The following is an 18,682-nucleotide window of genomic DNA, read 5'->3' as shown; positions in this document are numbered from 1 at the left end:
CATGAGTAAACTGAGGTCATAGCATGACAAAACATGCCTAGATGTTCCCAGAATACCTGAAAAAACCCAGGTCGCTCAGATGCCAAAGCTCAAGTCCCTGTTCAAGCACCTCAGGTGCTAAGAGGTTCATCGCCGTATGGCTGTAGGAGTACCTTTTTTTGTACTAATACTGTCCTGAGGAAGTGTGCGAGTTTTCCTCAAAATGATCAAAAACTATAATTCGCAGTGACAACTGGGTGAGAGGAAGTGTACCTAAGAACTTAGGGCATTAGTGCCTGTGTAGAGAAGTCCGATTTACGCATACAAAATTCCTTTCAAAATGAGAGATTATGTTAAGACACCTGACATAGATTAAGGTTACTGACATTTTGTGATGGGCTCAATACAAAACAATGAGGTATTACATAACGAACTCCAGAGATCTGAAGAGTCTCTGAGGAAAAAATAAAGGTAAAATAAATTATTCATTCTGTAAGACAAATTACTTATTAAAAACCAGACCCATCAAGACAGTAGCTGAAATAAGCAGTTTGCAGTGTGTTGGCGTACAGCAAGTAACTGATACAAATCCAGATTCCCTAAGAGCCTTAATTCCCCAAATAATCTGAATATAGTAAATATGCTCTATGATTTACCATACTATCCTATGGTAATAGGCTCAGTTTCAAGGATGCAACTATGAAGAAACAGTTACATTTAATAATTAATGTAACTGGAGCTGTTAAATATTCCCTAGTTTAACTATGAAAGCAGCCACAAAATTCAGCGTCTCTTCCTTCGGTCACGTGCGGTGGAAATTTCCTGGCACCGCAATACCTCTGGCAGCAGAAGAGAGCATGGAGCAGCCTTCGCCGCCTTCTTTCAACCAAGAAGGTACGTCTGCTGTGACAGCTGGCAGCAAGAAAAGTGAACCTGAATCTTCTCCTTGCTGTCAATCCTTTTTTGTCCCTGCATCCATCATACCTCAGGGGAGAGCTGAAAAAGTACCACTTTTTATGTGTATTAAATAATTCAGTAAGGACAGAAGCAGTTGTTTCGGTTTTTTTATGCAAGAGTCTTTTAGCTTAATTCAGCAGTCCTTAATCGAAGTTACAGTTCCATGGTATAAAAAGCTGTTGTTTTGCTGTCTCGCTGAAAATTATATCCACAGTATTACATCACAGCTAATAATAGATGCTCTAGTTGTTCATATTAATGCATCTCCACTTTGTAACATTATTGTTCCAGCAAGGGAAGTCGGGGAGAATTTGAGAGCAGCTCAATACTGCTTGCTATTATGGTATCAGGAAACGCTGTAGCAGCATCAGCGTGCTCTCTTTGTGACAGAAATCACTCCTACGGTGACATTTGCCTATTTTATTTTAAGCTTGAGTCAGCTCACTGAATAAGCAAGATTACCTGTATGTGCAAAATTAAGCCTGGTTTCAGGAGGGGAGCTATTATTGATTTGAAGCAAAGTAAATATGAAAATTGAAATATCAGCACTGGTAAACAGGCCAAAGTTTTGGCAAGAAGTGATATTACGGAGGTTAATTTCCCTTTTATTGTATTGTACTTTCGAGGCAATTTTCATCTAGCCTATTGCACGTGTAAATGTAAACACCATCCCCACAACACAGCCCTTGGCATGAGTTGGAAGATAAGCGTTGTCGTGTTCATTTTACAGATGAGTAAACCTCACGTACGGAGCTCAGGAGAGAAAAACATCCACGTTACAAGGAGGATTGCCACGCGCAGCGCAGAAAGAAGCGGTTTGCCTAAGTGTGTTATACACACGCACGCACACTCAAGCACTTTTCTACATTTAAAAACTTAGCCGCCAAAGTCCGCGGACATCCCAGCGTCAGGCGGAGTGCTGCATCTGTGCCGCTGTTCTGCTTCTCCGGGTGTTTACCTTCGCTGGCGCAGCGATGAACTCATACTATCAATTGAGGGCAAAGTCCACTCTCGGGCATTACCCGGTAAAGCCTCAGCTGTTTGACGTGACAACAACGTGTGGAGCAACAGGGGGGTTTTGGTGCTTTACAGCTCTCCTGCAGTAACCTGTGCTCTCCAGCGATGGGTGATACTGACGGGATCAGTCCCCACGCCGTTACCACAGCACAAAAGGAGAACGCTGGAAGGCCCGTGGCCTCACCAAACCTTTTGCAGGAGGCCAGCAGGGTTTCGGTAGATGTCTTGCTCTCTAACCCCTCGGTACCTCTGCGCTGGCTGTGCTGCCAGGGCTGCTCCTGCGCTCTGACCCGGGTACCCGCGGGACGGGTGGGGATGCATGTGTCGCTCAGTGGCTTCTGCTGAGCTGCACAAATTAAGAAAAAACCTGCTCCTCCCTGTTCAAAAGCAAACAATACCACAACATTTCCAACATTTTAAAGACTATCTTTAAATTGCGAAATACGTATTGGAGGCCAAAGGGACTCTTGAGCAGCACTGATCTCTGCCACCAAAACCAACGCCACGCTGAAGCCCCCAGCCAGCGTGGGCTCCGGCACACTCGGGGTGCCGAAAAACCCACACGGGCCCGCTTACAGACAGGCAACGCCATTGGGAAAGGGGGTCCCTTGGCGAAAGGCGACCGCGGGGCCCGGCCGTGCCGCTCGGCATCGCCACCGGTGCGAGCGCGAAGCCCAGGCCGTGGCGGCCGGGGTCCCGTCGCGCCCGTTCGGCCCGGCGGCGGCCCTCCGTCCCACCGCGGCGGCGTCCGTCCACGGGCCCAGCCCGGCCCCGCCGGCTCCAGCTCGGGGCGGGCGGCGCCCCCCAACCCCGCCGCCGCAGCCGCGCCCGGCGGCGCCAGCCCGGCCGCGGGGGGCGGCACGGCCCCGCTCCCCCCGAGCCGCTTCTCCTCCCGCCGGCAGCGGCCGCCCGGGCCGCCGAGCCCGACCCAGCGGGGGCGGCGGGTGTCCCCGGCGGGGCGGTGCGGTGCGGGCGCGGGGCGGCGCGGGGCGGGGCGGGGCGGCGGGCGGACAATAGGGGCAGCCTGCGAGCGACGCCGCGGTGAGTGGCCGGCGCGGCGGGGCCGGGCCGGGCCGGGGCAACCACCTCTCCTGACGCCTGCCCGTGTGCCCGCAGGGCGGCGGTGGCTTCCAGCGCGGGGCGCCGAGCCGAGCCGAGCCGAGGTGAGCGGCGGGGTCCCGGCGGCAGAGGGGCGGCGCGGCGGCGCCTTTCCTTGAGGCGGGCGGGGAGGAGCGGGGGGAAGGCGGCCGGGCTCTCCCGGGCGGGCCCCGATGGCAGCCCCGGGGCGGCGCGGGGGGCTGCGGGAGGCCGGCGGTGCCGGGACCCGCCGCCTCACCTGCGCGCCCGGCCCCCGGGGCGTGGGGGGCCCCGGCACGTTTCCACAGGCAGCCCGTCCCCGGGCACCTCCGCCGGGTCTGGCGCCGCAGCATCTTGGGGCTCGGGCGGCGGCATCGGTGTCGCTTAAAGAAACAACTGGGAGCGGAGCGAGCGGCCGGAGCCGCCGGTTACGGGCAGCGCCGTGCCCGCGGGCGGTGAGCGCGGCCGGGGCCCGGGGCGGGAAGCGGCGCGGCGCTGAGCCGCGCCTCGGCGAGGAGCGACCTGCCCCGGCTGCGCAGCCTCCGGGAGGGACGTGCGTGCCCTTCCAAATGATGCTGCGGGGACCTGTGCGCTTTGTACTCAACTGCTATTTTCTAAGCAAATGAGGAGCAGAGTACGTGTACTTTCACTCTTAGCAAAGCAGGAAATAAGCCCTCAATATAAGTTTAGGATGTATAGCAAAATGTGCCACCGATAAACATTTTTAAATGTTCCTGAAGAACTCGTTTTCTGTATCTGTACACGTGTACAACAGTGCTACTGATAACAGGAATGATGTGCGACAGCAGAGATGGATAAAGAAATCCATATGGCAGTATCTACTCGGTAACGTTTAAGTCATTTCACAAGGAGTGATTACAGGAGCGTGGTGAGTTCTGTGATTAAGCAGGTTTCTAGGTGTTTAAATTGCAAAGTGAGTATTAGCCTGCATCTGCTTCTCTAGGCTGTAGCAGAAAGACATATGTATAACGAGATGACAGAATGGTCTCCGTTACCATTTTCTGTCACAGGTACATGGACAAAGTTATTTTGAGTCAACATATTGTGGGTATGTGATTTTTTTTTTTTTTTTTCCCTCTCCCTCCCCCCCCGCATGTCAGTTGAATGGGAGTTAGAACTGAGTATAATGAAGAAGAAAATCAATGCTTGTTCAAGGTGTTTGATCTCTTCTGATCTCAAAACATCACTGCTGTAGAGACCCTCTCTCTCTGAAAGGAGAAATTTAAGAAAAGTGCCTGCTTCACCTGGTTGGTAGGTGTCTGTGGTAGCTCTTTTTAAGGATTTTTCTGTCAATAGGCCGTTGACCATAAGACCATTTAGAGAGGACTAAGAAAAATTGAACGCACTCAGCTCCTGCAGCGTAACAGCCTGCTAGCCAAAGCAAGAACTGGTGGGAGTAGGATGCTAACTGTGAGCTTGATCCTGCGGTTACCAAAGGGAGCGGTAAAACCCCTCTTAATGCAGTATGGATCTGAAATGAAACTGGGAAGCCAAATACTGAAATCAAAATTTACATGAGTAAGGGCTACAAATCTACAGGAAAAAAAAGAGTGAAGAACACATTGTGTTTGAAGAAATACAGTGCTGTATTGGGGCAAGATGACTCCTGTGCATAAAACCTTCTTCGTTTGCTCTTCACAGTCAGTTTTATACATTTGATCTATTTAATAAGACACCCTATCTTTATTGTTAGTTACACTGTCTACAAGATGTGTGGAATATACCTTACCAATGGTAACTTGGTAATTTTATTATGTAAAAATACCACTAAAATATTGTGTAGGTGAACTAGGATTTTAAATCATAGTCATTTTATGGCAGTTTGTAGCACTGTTACTATCAGCATTTTACCAATACAGGAAGCCTAAGTAAAACTGAGAACAGCGTGGCATTTTAATTCTTTATACTGATGTGCAAAACAAGAAAGACAGCATAAATAGTGACGTAAATTTGAGTTCTTAGACTTACAGTTACACTGTACCTGCAAATCAACAGTTTCTCTCATCTTCCCAATCTGGCAGCAATAAGTGGGATCTCAGAGGCACCTGTAGGAGACCACCAAAGGTCCTAGAAGATGCTGAGTTTTCTGACCACAAGTCCAATAAAGTGTCCCTGTTAAATGGGACAGGATGCAGGTGCGAGGTGGCAATACATCGACAGCGCGTGTGCTGTGCTGTGCAGCGCTAAGGGGGACTAGGTGAGGGAAAACGGCAGCCTGTAGCTATCCCAAATGTGCCAGCCTTTTAAGAATATGAATGATCATGTTTAAATTAACAATATTATTTGGTCCGTCTGAGTATTTGTATAGATTATGACCTTGGTGACCAGCATCCTTTGATCCAGAATTTAATATCAAGGCATGGATTCTGAAATCTGCTTGCTGAGGGTGCCAGCAGGCTCGTTGCAGGTACTTCACCCTTCAAGTGGATGGGATGGTAGAACAAGGTCTCTTAAGTACATCAGATTTTTTATTTTTTCAATTTGATTGAAGAGATGTTAATGTTAGATTGAAGTATTCCAATTTTATTATGTAACTGTATTAATAATCATGAACATTGTGTAAACTTTTCTGACTACCAATAACAACTTTTCTATCTGCATCACTTATTTTAGGAGCTTTCAAAAATAAAAAAAAAAAAACTAAGCTAGACAATTTTAGAATAAATGTCAACAAAGAAACATTTTCCATAGCTTTATGGTTCATTCATGGATTATGGAACTATATACATTGTCATACTTACCTCCTACAACTTGGCCACGCAATTCAAGTAACAATTTTAAATAAATTCTTATTTATTACAAAAGAATCTTGACCTTTTGGTGAGACTGAGAAGTGCAAAGGGCAGAAGATGTTTTGAAAAGGAAATGTAAATGTTAGAGCAGGAGCTTTCTGACTTAATCTAAACCTTAACTCTTTGTGAACAAGTAGAACAAAGACGACATCCCTGAGATATGTGGCGCTGTCACAAAACAAAAAATCCGAGTGTGGCAGAAAAAATGTTGCATTTTTTTAAAATGGGAATGGTTAATTTCAGTTTGATATCAATATATCAATGTTCTCTTCAATGTTCTTAGTTCTTCCTATAAAACTTGGGAATCTGTTTTCCTTTTGATAAAAGCAGAACCCCCTCGTTTCTCTGAGTATTTAGAAGCCATTGAAATAGGCTTGTGAGCACTGAAGGAATCAGTAGACTCTTCAAGGAAAATGATACTTTGCAGGCTTAGCAAATCGTGGCTTTTCAATGTGGACATAACTGTACTATCTACTTTTTAAGGTGGAAACCTCTTGTTGTTCTCTACAGCCATATATTAAATGTCACAGTAAGGACTGGTGCTCTCTGCGTGCTCTAACAGACAACATGCAAATGCTGATGATGCATAAAAATCTTGAGAGATTCTCGAAGTCTTGACTCAGAATTTCAGTCAGGGCCCCTTAAACACTTTCAGCAGAGACTGAAATAGAAAATACCTGTGCAAGCTCTTTACTTCAAAAGGTTTCTTCCATTTAAAGTCTGCTGTATGCACTTCTTTCACTACCGAGGTCACAGGACTTGCTTAAGGAATACTTTTTTTTTTTAAAATATAATCAAACGCTTCATTCCTATCCTGTTTTTGAGGTAAGAGAGCCTATGTTAAATTCTCAGTGAAGGCATGTTCCAATACTGACTTACCTAGCATAAAACCGTAAATGAAATTAAATATAAGAAGCAGAGCGTGTATTTTTTAGATTTACAGGAGTGTGCCTTTAATAGCTGTTTGAGGCAATATTAAGAAGTGTTTATGTGTAAATAGTCTCCAAGGTCATTGATGTTAAGCTGACTGGAACACGGCATGAGACAAAGAATTAATTTATCTTTGCTCCTTGACCTGATACTGATTTAAGAGTTAATCCAGCAACCTGGGTTAACTAACCTGCACTATTAAAAAATGAATAACGATGACTTAACCGCTCATCTTTTTAAGAGAAACTGAGGTTGCCGATGGCTACCTTGTGATGTTTTGCCACGAGCTGTGGTGGTTCGGGAGGCAAGCCTGTGGAAGCCCAGGTGTCTCTACAAGGCAAGGGGCAGAGATATCCCGTAGCGACGGCAGCGGTTCCCACCGCCTGTGTGCTGCTGGTGGCTTACGGCTTCTGACTTGCAAGGGAGGAGGGTCAACAGCCGAGGGCAACCACTGCTAATCTGACAGGGGTCATAGGAGAACCTAGGACTTAAAAAAAAAAATCAAACCCAAGATCCGCCTTGGGTTTTAAAGAGTGTATTCTTCCTCGCTACAGCAGCCTGAATGTCCAATATCCTCGTTTCGCTGTAACCTTAACTAGCTCTTAATCTTCGGTCGTTTTATCAAAGACTTGTCCTTGTAAAATGGCATAGAGATTTGTATTTGCAACAGTGAGGATGATGTCATGTTTTGAAAGAGTTGGCTATGGATTGGAGGTATATATGCAAACAACCAAGCCTCTATTTGTTTTTCATTTAAATTTAGTTTGCATGGGCAGCTGGTAGAATCTGAAACAGTTTGAGATAGGCTTTGATACCTCGGGGGTAAAGGACAAGGGTCCTATCTGGCAATCCATATTTATGTAGGTAGGTGCTGGGAATTTTGAGCCCGAACATTGGAATAAGATTATCAGTAGTAGTTTCCTGCTTTCATAACCAGCTTTAAAACATACTAAATCGCATATTGGAATTATTAATAGCTTTACCGTGTCGTGTCTGCACAAAATACGTAAGGTTGTATGTGTAAGACATAAAGTGCACATAAATTATACTATAGGTAAGTCATAAAATACATAAAGATAATACATGAACTATAATTAATGCATTCAGTGCATTATACTGAAATATCATCATGCCTGTCATCTTAAAAAATACTACCCCAGCAAATCTAACCAAACTGACCAGAAGCAGATTTCAGGACCTTTCGTTTTCCCCAACTCACCTGCTGGCATACTTGATTTAGCAACATGTTCCTTTTTCAAGAAGATTTTCTGTTCCCTTTTGCTAGGTAAAAAAAAGACACAAACAGAAAAAACTGACTATGCAAAGTAAAGACAGCATCAGCATACTCTTTCTACTGAAGATGCTTGATTATTCAATCATAATTGTGTTCATAAAAAGCCATAACTTCCATCATATAATTAAGCATTTAGAGGGCTGGTTTTTTTAATTTGGATCTAGGCCTCTATTCAGCAAAACATGAAGTATGTATTTAACTTGAAATACATTATTTATTCTGCTGAAGGCATTTCACCATTGAAATGGAGCTTTTTAGTTTGCTCGGTCAAAGCCTTACAGAGAAGCATGAGCTTTTTGATCTGGTCGCTAGTTTGGAAGTGATCTCTGTCGCTGGCATGGGATCCTGCTGCTGCTTCCTCCGAGGCGTTGTGAGGACTCGGTTGTGGTCACTGCTCTCTAAATGACAAGCCATTGCTCATGCACACATACGACCTCTTGGTTTCTGTAAACCAAAATCGGTTTGCCTTTTCCTTCTATATAAATGAGAGAAGGAAGGAAAGCGTGAGATGGGTGGTGGAAGATAAACACATCCTGCTTTGGAGAACCAGGAGGGCCTGCAGAGTGTGATAGACGCTCCTCTTGCCCAGCTCTGTACGGATCCGAACTTGAGGAACGAAACACATCCATATTAATGCAGCTTTCATGTGCGTGTGTCTATATGTACCTGTATTACATTTTTAAAAAAGATGACAGAAATCAGCAAATAGCCTGAATTTGTTCCTTCCTTGCCAAGAAGGCAGTTGCTAAGCTTTGCTTTGAAACTAAATTAGACCCACCTCATACATCTTCAAGACAGTGGCCCGACCAGACTGCCTTTGCCCCAACACTGTCTGTCCCATAGAATACATTATAAATCCCCTCTTTGTTGGATTGCCCTTACTCGAACACTGAGACAAAGTGGTGGGCAGAGCCAGCATACCAGGCTGCAGCTGAGTTGTGGAGAGCATGACCCAACAGCTACAACAGTTTCTTTTTTAGCCTGTGGGAGGAAGGTATTATCATAACAGGTGTGAGGTAGCATATGTTGTGCTTTGGGCTTTTGTCATGGTATTGTATGGTTTGTTTACATGTCTGAGTTCTGTAGTGCATTGACTTATTATAGGTCTTTTTCAGAACACAGTTTTCATCTCTCACAGATATAGACATTTCCATTGTGTGGCCCCGTGAATATGAAACTAGCATCTAGTCTAGAAATGAAAAAAAAAAAGAAAATACCTTTTTTTAGATTTTTTTTTTTTTTTTTCACAATGCACGGTTGTAAAGGCTAAGAATAGTTAGCATAGATGTGCAATAGAGAGCTGACTTTTTATGGTGGGTTTTAATACATTTTATCCACTGTAGTACTTGTTTTACTAGAAACCGTTAACAACTTTCTAAGCTGTGAAGAAACACGATTAACACATTTCCATTTGTTTGAATCTCCCTGTGGTACCCGCAGGCTACAGGAATACGTCACTACATACCTAGATGTTTACTTTGTACGTCTGAGCATACAGTTGGGTTGTTTAACCTCAAAAAGTCCAACACTGTGTGCTTTGACTGTTTCTCTGTGCAGTCCACTGACACTAATGGCATCCAGAGAACTGACACTTTGGATGTCCAAGGGAGTACTTCAGCATCCCTGGGATCCTCCAAACCTTGCTCAGCCATTCCCAGTTTCTCATTCGTGGACCTTCAGGACCCTTTGGAGCTCCTGCCTGAGCTCTGGTGGAGTCCTCAAACCAGGAGCTGCCCTGGGTCATCCAGTCCATGCAATAGCATAGGTGTCACATCGCACCTTGCACAAAAAATGGACAGGGCTGCCCTTGTGGGAACGTGATCCGCTGTTCACCACCACTCCACCCAGTAACCCGCTGGTTTAGGTGTTCCCCTGGGAAATGGAAGAGTTGGTTCAAGTACCTGCTCCAGTGAATATGGATTTATTTAAAGTGATACAGCTTCACTGTGCGGTATATATGGAACCTTGGCACCTGATTCAGAGCTACAAAGTCCTTGGGGTGACTGGGTATCTGGAAATCAGGTATGGTGCTGGAATGGACAAAGTCCCTCTATGGACAGTACCCTTTTCTTCATTATTTTTGTTTGGACTGGGGAGAGAGACATACAGCAACGCATAAAGGAAGTGTTTAAAACAGGACAGGGCATCTCGAAGCAAATATAGCACCTGAAACTACTATCTCTCTCTCTTTTTAAAAAGATGATCTTATCTAATTAAGCCTTTTAACTCACCTCTAAAATATGTTCAGATTCTGCTGCTCTTACATAGAAATCCACAGGTGCCCCCTTGGAAGAAAGGGCTGTGGTATTTCCCCGCAGGAACAGAGTTGGGTCACCCAACTCCCTCACAGCGGTCGCAATGAAATTCAGAAGGCCTGATCCCAGCTCCTCTTTGTCACTGCTAAACTACGCAGCTCTTCAGAAATCTGGTTATATTGAAAATCCTAGATTATAAACATCTATATGAGTAAAGCAGAAATGCTACAAATAGAAGGAAGAACCCAGACTATTAATCTACAGACTGTATGACACATGATAATATCTACCCAGCAGAAACTAGTCCATATCATGCTTTTCCCCAGCCACATTAAACATCGGTAAGAGGAGCCTTCAGTTCTGTAGAACCGAGTATATTTTCATTTATTTAGTATCGCATTTCTTTGTGTTGCTTATGCAATAATGTATACACATTAATTATGAATAATTTCCTTTGTGGAAAATGTAAATTTCATCTAAATATTGAAAGAAGATCAGGGCTCCCTCTGCACACAAAGGCCCCAACCTCATCCCAGGCGTAAAACTTAACTTAAAAGAAAAAGAGTTTACAGGGCTGCAGAAACGTGGCAAAAGAAATCCCTGCCAAGCAGCACTATGACAGATACCTTTTGGTTGGTTTAGCTCCATCTCTGAGAATATTTCACGTGAGTTTGATTCATTTGACCTGCAGAGTGTGTGCTTAAAAGGAGAAAGGAATCCAGCCAGCGGGAAATCCCCTTCGTTGCTGTCCAAGATCGCTCCATCGACAAAGGGGGGGTCAGTTCTGTAATGACGGAGCTGGGAAGCAAAGAGATCATAAAAAGCTGGCCAAAAACATGCCAGATAAAAACGCAGCATCTCCAGAAGACTGTCATTAAGTTCATCATCAGGCACCCTCGAGACAACGGGCAGAACCTTCTGCCACAGCAAATGTCCAAGGGGCAGAAGGAGCGTTACCTGCCCGAGGGCGTGCGTGTAGTTTGAAATAATCCCTGTCCACAGCTCTTGATGTCATTTCTCTTGATAAGCCAAATAAAACAATTGTAACGACTACAAAAACATCAGCTCCGCTCCAAGCTCTGCCGCTGGTGAACTGAATCTCTTTAGTGCTTTTAAGGGAAGTGTTATCCAAATACTGGCAACCGATTTTAGCGGTTCCTACTGTCCACCCTTCCATTTGGAAAGCTATTAATCCGTTCCATTCTTTGTTATATTTTATTTCTGTCGTGAGCTGCCTGTAATTTCCATGGTGGTGGCCTCCAGCTGAAGAAGATGTGTAAACTCAGACCTAAATTAAAGACTCAGGAAAACCTGTTCGAGTTGTCTGTTTTAGGTACTCTGCTGCCTGGGGATCTCCATCAGTTGGAGTGATTTAATGCCAGGCAGGTCGTTGCAAACAGCACAGGAAAGCATCTTGTACTAAGTGAAACTACTGAGAAACTATAGTTACCTACACTAGCTATATTTATCTAGATTTTCCAATTTCTAGGCTGTTTTGAGCCAATATGAAGCAGCAGCCATCTAAATGCTGCTTGTTTGAATTGCTGTACATCTGCTGGGTCACTGAAACTTTGACTGCTCTCAAAATAGTTATCTTAGCAACGCTCGCGTTCTGACTGGAGAAGTAAAAAGGGTAACTGTAAGAGCGCTTTAAACAATTTCCATCTAAACTGAAAAGACCTTGTGTAACAAGAAGCCGTGGGGTTGTCTTTCATGACTCGTTGCAGAATAAGATGTCTCAAACGAGGAGGATCCCCAGGCACTTTGTCCTCTCCAGCTACCCCAATGGAGCAGCAGAAGAGGAAACCTACAGTAACCTCCGAACAATCCCAGACACCACAGAGCAAATGGAGTTTAATATCAGGTATCACGCTGCATTAATACTCCTTCTGTCCTCCCCGTCCTCCCCCCCCCAAATACAAACTCCCAGACTTTCCAGAAGACTTTGCTAAGCCAAATAATCATAGTGGCTACCATTGGAAATGGAATAGATGCAAGTGTAGATAACCTGTAGTGCTTAACACTGACCATGCAAGATTATGCTGCATTAAATGTCTGTAAGTTTTTATCCTGCGCAGGGACACAGATGTGGCTCTTCATTAGAAACCCACCTGTTATGGCAAGCAGCTGAGGAAGACATTTTTACATAATTCTCTAGGCGCCTCTCACAACAAACTGATAGTGCTGCTTTGGGTTTTTCTTAATCCCATACATACATTTTTCCAGTTCAAGAGTCAGGGGCTGCCTTTCCCCCCCGCCTGTGAAAATTCCTTTCTGTGGGGTTTTTTTTTTGTGGTTGGACTGACCAAACCAAGCCCAAGTTTTTTTAAGCAGATCTCTAGAATTAAGCTCTTAAGCCCACTTACTATTCAGCGGATCTCGTAAACAGATCTCAGCAGAAATACAAGTTAAAATAAAAGTTGTATATTCAAATTATTTTTCTACCAAAAAAAAAAAAAGGACAAGTGCCTAAGAGAAGCTAAATCTAATTGAAAATTTTCATCAGGAAAGTGTAAACAGATTTTGGCATTTTGGCATCACTGTGGGCCACAGACGTTATAGTTCAAGGTTCTGCAAGCCCCTAAGAGCCTTTAAAAGGTTTTGGTCAGTTCAGACCCTGGCACCACCCATTAGCTGCAGACCCACACGGTGTCATGGAAATCACTGGAGTAAACCTGTTGGATGACAAAGCCAGCAGTTAAGTAAGATGAAATATTTTGAAAGGTCCGACGTGAAGGCTGTTTCAATATTTTGACTTTGGGGAGAAAAAACCCAAAACCCAAACCAGAATTCCATTGCCTTGTATAAAGGAATTAGACACCTGAGAAAACAGGTTTTTCAAAAGTGCCAAATACATGTTTTTTTATGAAAACATCAAAGCACTTCTGTATGCATATAAATATGGCTGTAAGATGCCTAATCAATAAAACCATAAAGAACAGGAAAAAAACCTCAACATTTCACTTTTACATGCCCAGCTTAGTCCAAGTGTTAGGGGAATAACTGTGCCTGACATTTGCAGAGTGCTTTTTAGAGAATTGCTGTTGCAGAATTGTCTCTCTGTCCTGGTTTCGGCTGGGATAGAGTTAATTTTCTTCCCGGTAGCTGATATAGTGCTGTGTTTTGGATTTAGGATGAGAATAATGTTGATAACACACCAATGTTTTAGTTGTTGCTGAGTAGGGCTTACACTGGTCAAGGACTTTTCAGCTTCCCATGCTCTGCCAGGTGCACAAGAAGCTGGGAGGGGGCACAGCCAGGGGGGACTGACCCAGGCTGGCCACAGGGCCATGCCACACCGTATGACAATGTCATGCTCAGTATAGAAACTGGGGGAGCTGGCCGGGGGGCAGCGATCGCTGCTCGGGGCTGGGCCGGGCATCGGTCAGAGGGTGGTGAGCAGTTGCATCACTTGTTTTTCCTGGGTTTTGTTCTTCTCTTTTTTTTTTTTTTTTTTGTTTTGTTTTCCTTTTTACTACAATTTTTATTATTATTTTATTTTGTTTAGACTATTAAACTGTTCTTATCTCAGCCCACGAATTTACTTACTTTTGCCCTTCCGATTCTCTCCCCCATCCCACCGAGGGGGGAGGGTGAGCGAGCGGCTGCGTGGGGCTTGGTTGCCGGCTGGGGTTAAACCACGACATCCTCTAACGTGCGCATCCCGAACACCTTACAGCTCGGCTACCCAGGTTGGCCGTCAGCTGGCCCTGATCGGGGACGAATTTAACAGGACATACCACAGGAAGTTTGAAGATACACTGCTTCACCTGGCACACGGGTAAGTGACCTTACTGGCGCTGTCAGTCTTCAGATCCTTTTAAAAAACGTGTTAGATAGGTAAACAGTAATGTTTTGTTAAATAATAACATTTCTGTACACAAAGTAAAAAATTTTATTGCTACTACTGCTGCTTCATACAGAACCTAAAAAACCAAACCAGATACTGTGGCTTGTTTTACGAGCAAGAGCTTTATAATGTAAATTGTTTCCACAGACTACAGCCGTTTACAGTCAAAAGACTTAAATAGTTTCTTGGTATTTATAATTTCACAGTAGCACAGTAGTTTTCTAGGTTAGACAGTGTTTTCAAGCACACCTGAGCGATGAGAGCCTTGCAAGTGTGATGCTTCAGGGATTAACATGTTACTGCATGTCCAATAACCCACCCATGCACATAGAAGAAAACGTGGCTAGACTAGTTTGAATTGCCTGTTATCTGCTGTGATCTGACAGGGTTGTCATGGATAGCGATTAACTGCAGATTAACTGACGTGCAGTAGCGGCCTAACCTGAGATACATCATCTGTGCCTGAACCCCCAGGAATTCACGTGCGGTTCCACCTCTTCTCCCCTTGCTTCAGGGAGAGGACAGTCGCTTACGGCAGACTTAGAGAGCTGTGTTCCTGGACACAGCATACAGTCATGTAACTTCTGCCTCAGTAAAGCTGGATTCCTGCTGCAGAGGAGCCCTGTGGGATGGCTGGGTCGGGCCTGTATTGCTGCCCCGAACTCCGATTCATTAGCGATCAACAGCTCTCGCTGGGTTGCGCTGTTCTAAGTTTGAAACAAGAACAAAGGCACGAGATTGCGGCTCAGGAGCTCTGCTGCATGTTTCCTTCTGTGATGTTAGTGATCAATTAATTCTGAAACCAAATTAGCTTTAGCTTTCAAAGCTCTAAGTTGCCAGGTCTTCTTCCTAAATATTTAGAGAAATACACACGTACACATACACTTTCAGGAAGGAACACACTGGAGTTTTGGGTTCCTCTTTGTAGTTTTCTAAACCTTGGTATTTTATTTGCCAATTTTTAGAATAAATTTTCTATCCCCATGCCTTTTTTTTTGTTTTGTTTTGTTTAAATCATCAGGGTTGCTATCAGTGTTTTCCAGACATGGAATATTGTTAAAAGTGTTATGAGAAGCTTTGGAAATATTTTGAACAATAACTGGACAAAGAGGATCATTGGTTGTGGAAGCTGGGTATGCTTTCTCCCTTTTCTCCCGCCTTTTTGTTGACAAGTAGGTAACAGCAACACCTAACTCCCATGTAAGTGTCAATGAGTAAAGCATATAATGTAGCTCTAGGTTCGGGTTTATTCCCTAGTTTGTTGGTGTCCCCTCATTGCCTCGTTTTTAATTTTTAGGCTGAAATTTCTCATTTATAGACAGAGTATGCCAAATGTCTGCCAACAGCTGCCCAAGTCCCACACAACTCATGGCGGCTCCGTGCAGAGGGAAGGTGTCTCCCACCGTAAGAAGCTGTAAGGGCGTACTCTGGGGGAGCTAAGCAGGCCTGCTGCCGGCGGTGTTTTACCCTGTGCTTGCCCCGGAGAAGAGAGGAGGATTATTTAGAGGCTGGATCTGACCCTGCCACTGCAGCAGTCGCAGTAGCCACCGCAAAAACCAGACCCTGACGCGCAGAACTGGACCGCGTTCTCGATTTCACACTAACCTCACCCGCAGGCATTCTTGTTAGCTTTTCGGCACCATCTTTTTGCTGCTTGTTATTTCTAATTACCTTCTCTTTTCTTCCCACAGATCTGCAGGCTTCCTTTCAGGTGCGTCTGCCAGCAGCTGGTGCCCGCAGCCTTGCTTGTTGCTGCCTTTTGGTGGGCCATGAGTTACGGACTGCAGAATTAACAGAGAGAATTACAACGGGAGGTCATTGCTGGACTCTGACCAATATCACTAACACCCAGGTGGTGGCAGTTGGTTTGTTTTTCAAATTTACACTGATAAAAATCTCTTTTATATTTAAAACCTAGGCTAGTGCGGGGTCACTGCTGTTTCGTACCTTTTTTAAAAAAGAAAAATGTTTAAAATAAGGAGGTTGTTGCTGGATGACTGCCTGACTTGCTAGTTTTGAAATGTGACTCCAGGCGATTAGAAAGTCTGTCTTTTTTGTGTTTGTTTTAATGCAATATAAAGTGTCTATTTCATGTAAATGAGTTTCTTAAAGAGATTCTGGATGTGGGGAAGACTGAAGGCATGCTGGACATCCTTTAAATTTTAACACTGTAGAAGCAATAGTAAAGATTAAAACCATGATACTTTTTTAAAATTAAATTGTTGCTTTAAATGTTTCGCAGTGTTATCTACTTTATTTTCCAAGACGGTGCTATCACACATTAGTAACAACATCTTGTCTTGTACGTTTTGTTATCTAAGACTACAGGACAGGCTTTATTTGATTCTTATGTAGTAAAATTAGCATACGAAATGATAGCTTATTGGAAAAAGAGTTGTTCTGAAGAGCGAGCTAGCAAGTTGGTTGGGTTGGTACTTGAGGGCCACTCAAGCCAAGCTATAAATTTTCCAGAATTTTTCGGAAATCTACTACTAGATTTTATAGTCTTCTACCTCTTTTCAAAGTAAAACTTTGAGTCTCCCAGAAAAAGGAAGAATTTGATTGAATTTGGAAAAGGGTTTTTTTTGATGACGCATGTCTTTTTGGAAGGCATGTGCTTAGGGGGAAATAAATGACTACGGGAAAGTTGAGCACAGCTTACAGGATGGAGATGGTGCAAGCGGCACCCTCGCATACCCCACAGGCAGCTTGTAGGCCACAGTGGGCTTTCTCCTCTCCCTCGACAACACGCCCCAACCATACCGAGTTACGCTCTCTGTCCGGGTGCATCTTCCCTACCCTCTGCTGCTGAAGCTGCTTTTCGCTGTACACAGCTACAGACTCTCTCGGCGAGAGAAAACGAAAGTGCATCTCTGTGGTTTGGGTATTCCCCTCAGCAGAGGGGATACCTGCTTCCTGCCTAGTCAAGCGACTACTACGGTTAGCACGCTTTTGAAACAGGAAAATACAATATTTAATGGCCTAGTGATTTAAGCCCTCATCTGAGAGGCTGGAGTTTCAAGTTCGAGTCCCTGCTTTAAACCAGACGAGGAATTTGAACCGCTCTTTTCTTCAGTGGAGACAGATGCCAAACACAGTCGAGTTTAAGCGGGTTGAGGAATGTGTTTCCTCTCTTTTGTGAATGGTGCCCAAATCCCATTATGATCCTAACTGCCCGTCTCAAAAAATTCTTCTGTGGAAATGTCGTGGTTTAACCCCAGCTGGCAACCAAGCACCACGCAGCTGCTCACTCACCCCCTGCCCCAGCTGGGATGAGGGAGGGAATCGGAAAAAAAAAAGTTAAGACCCATGGGTTGAGATAAAGACAGTTTAATAGGACAGCAGAGGAAGAGAAAATAATAATAATATACAAGTCATGCGCAGTGCAATTGCTCACCACCTGCTGACCGATGCCCGGCCCGGCCCCAAGCAGCAATCGCTGCCCCCCGGCCAGCTCCCCCAGTTTCTATACTGAGCATGACACCATATGGTATGGGACAGCCCTGTGGCCAGCCTGGGTCAGCTGTCCCGGCTGTGCCCCCTCCCAGCTTCTTGTGCACCTGGCAGAGCATGGGAAGCTGAAAAGTCCTTGACCAGTGTAAGCACTGCTTAGCAACAACTAAAACATCAGTGTGTTATCAATATTATTCTCATCCTAAATCCAAACCACAGCACTATACCAACTGCTGGGAAGAAAATGAACCCTATCCCAGCTGAAACCAAGACGGGGAGGGGGGGAAGAAAAAAAAAGGTTCAACTAGAATATTTCATTCAACCATTTAATGCTAAAGGACTTGAATATATCTTTGATTGACCTGAGATGCAGAGCAAAAAAAAGGTACGCAAAGAAGGTACGTAGAGGGCGATGGCTCCAGCATACCCCGAAAGTCCAAGGAGCAGCAGCAGCAGCGGCACGTATTCCAGTTTCACCTTTTTTCAAAACGCCCTCGAGCCGATTTGCGCTTCAGCAGCAGGTATGCAAGTTTTTCTTCGAGAAGCACAACCAGCGCACCTGGAACCTCAGTCCCACTCCGGCCAGAAGCCGGCCAGCTGAGCTGCCCCTCTAACCAGAAACCAGACCAAAGTTTCATCCGTGAACTGGCGGCTCCGTTGAACTCCGTAACAGCAGTGCGACAGAAAACACGTTAAAGTTATTGCTTAGCGAAGGGTAAAAATTCCCATCAAGAGTCTAATAAACAATCTATGCATGCAATGTAATAGAAGTACCAACGGCCAAAAATTTGATTGTTCCTGGCCGAATGACTTTAACACCACAAAAGAATTTCAGATATTTCCAGATAAATAATCTTTATGCACAGGGGAGCAGTGATAAACGGGAGCCTGCTGCACCGCCTGTTCCGCCCGAGAGCTGCGTGGGATGACTCTGCTTTTTCACACTCTTGCAATCGATACTGTCACATTTTGAATCACAAGAGAGGGGAAGTTCAGCATCCAGCACGTATGGAGCAAAACACAGGAACATAAAATGCAATCGCGCCAATGAACCAAG

The 18,682-nt window shown here is 44.8% G+C and overlaps 1 protein-coding gene across 1 annotated transcript; it reads left to right on the top strand.

The window, feature by feature from the left end:
• The first annotated feature begins 2,991 nt into the window (after positions 1-2,991).
• Positions 2,992-16,286, top strand: LOC309589541 (uncharacterized protein). The gene is made up of 5 exons (XM_082309766.1): positions 2,992-3,116; positions 12,050-12,186; positions 14,002-14,103; positions 15,194-15,305; positions 15,864-16,286. The coding sequence occupies exons 2-5, from the start codon at positions 12,056-12,058 to the stop codon at positions 15,963-15,965; spliced, it is 447 nt and encodes a 148-aa protein (XP_082165892.1). The 5' UTR covers positions 2,992-3,116; positions 12,050-12,055; the 3' UTR covers positions 15,966-16,286.
• The last annotated feature ends 2,396 nt before the right edge of the window (positions 16,287-18,682 follow it).

Source organism: Platalea leucorodia (genome assembly GCF_965183815.1).
Source record: "Platalea leucorodia genome assembly, chromosome: 4".
Classification (NCBI taxonomy): Eukaryota; Metazoa; Chordata; class Aves; order Pelecaniformes; family Threskiornithidae; genus Platalea; species Platalea leucorodia.
This window is presented reverse-complemented; position numbering and strand designations above follow the sequence as displayed.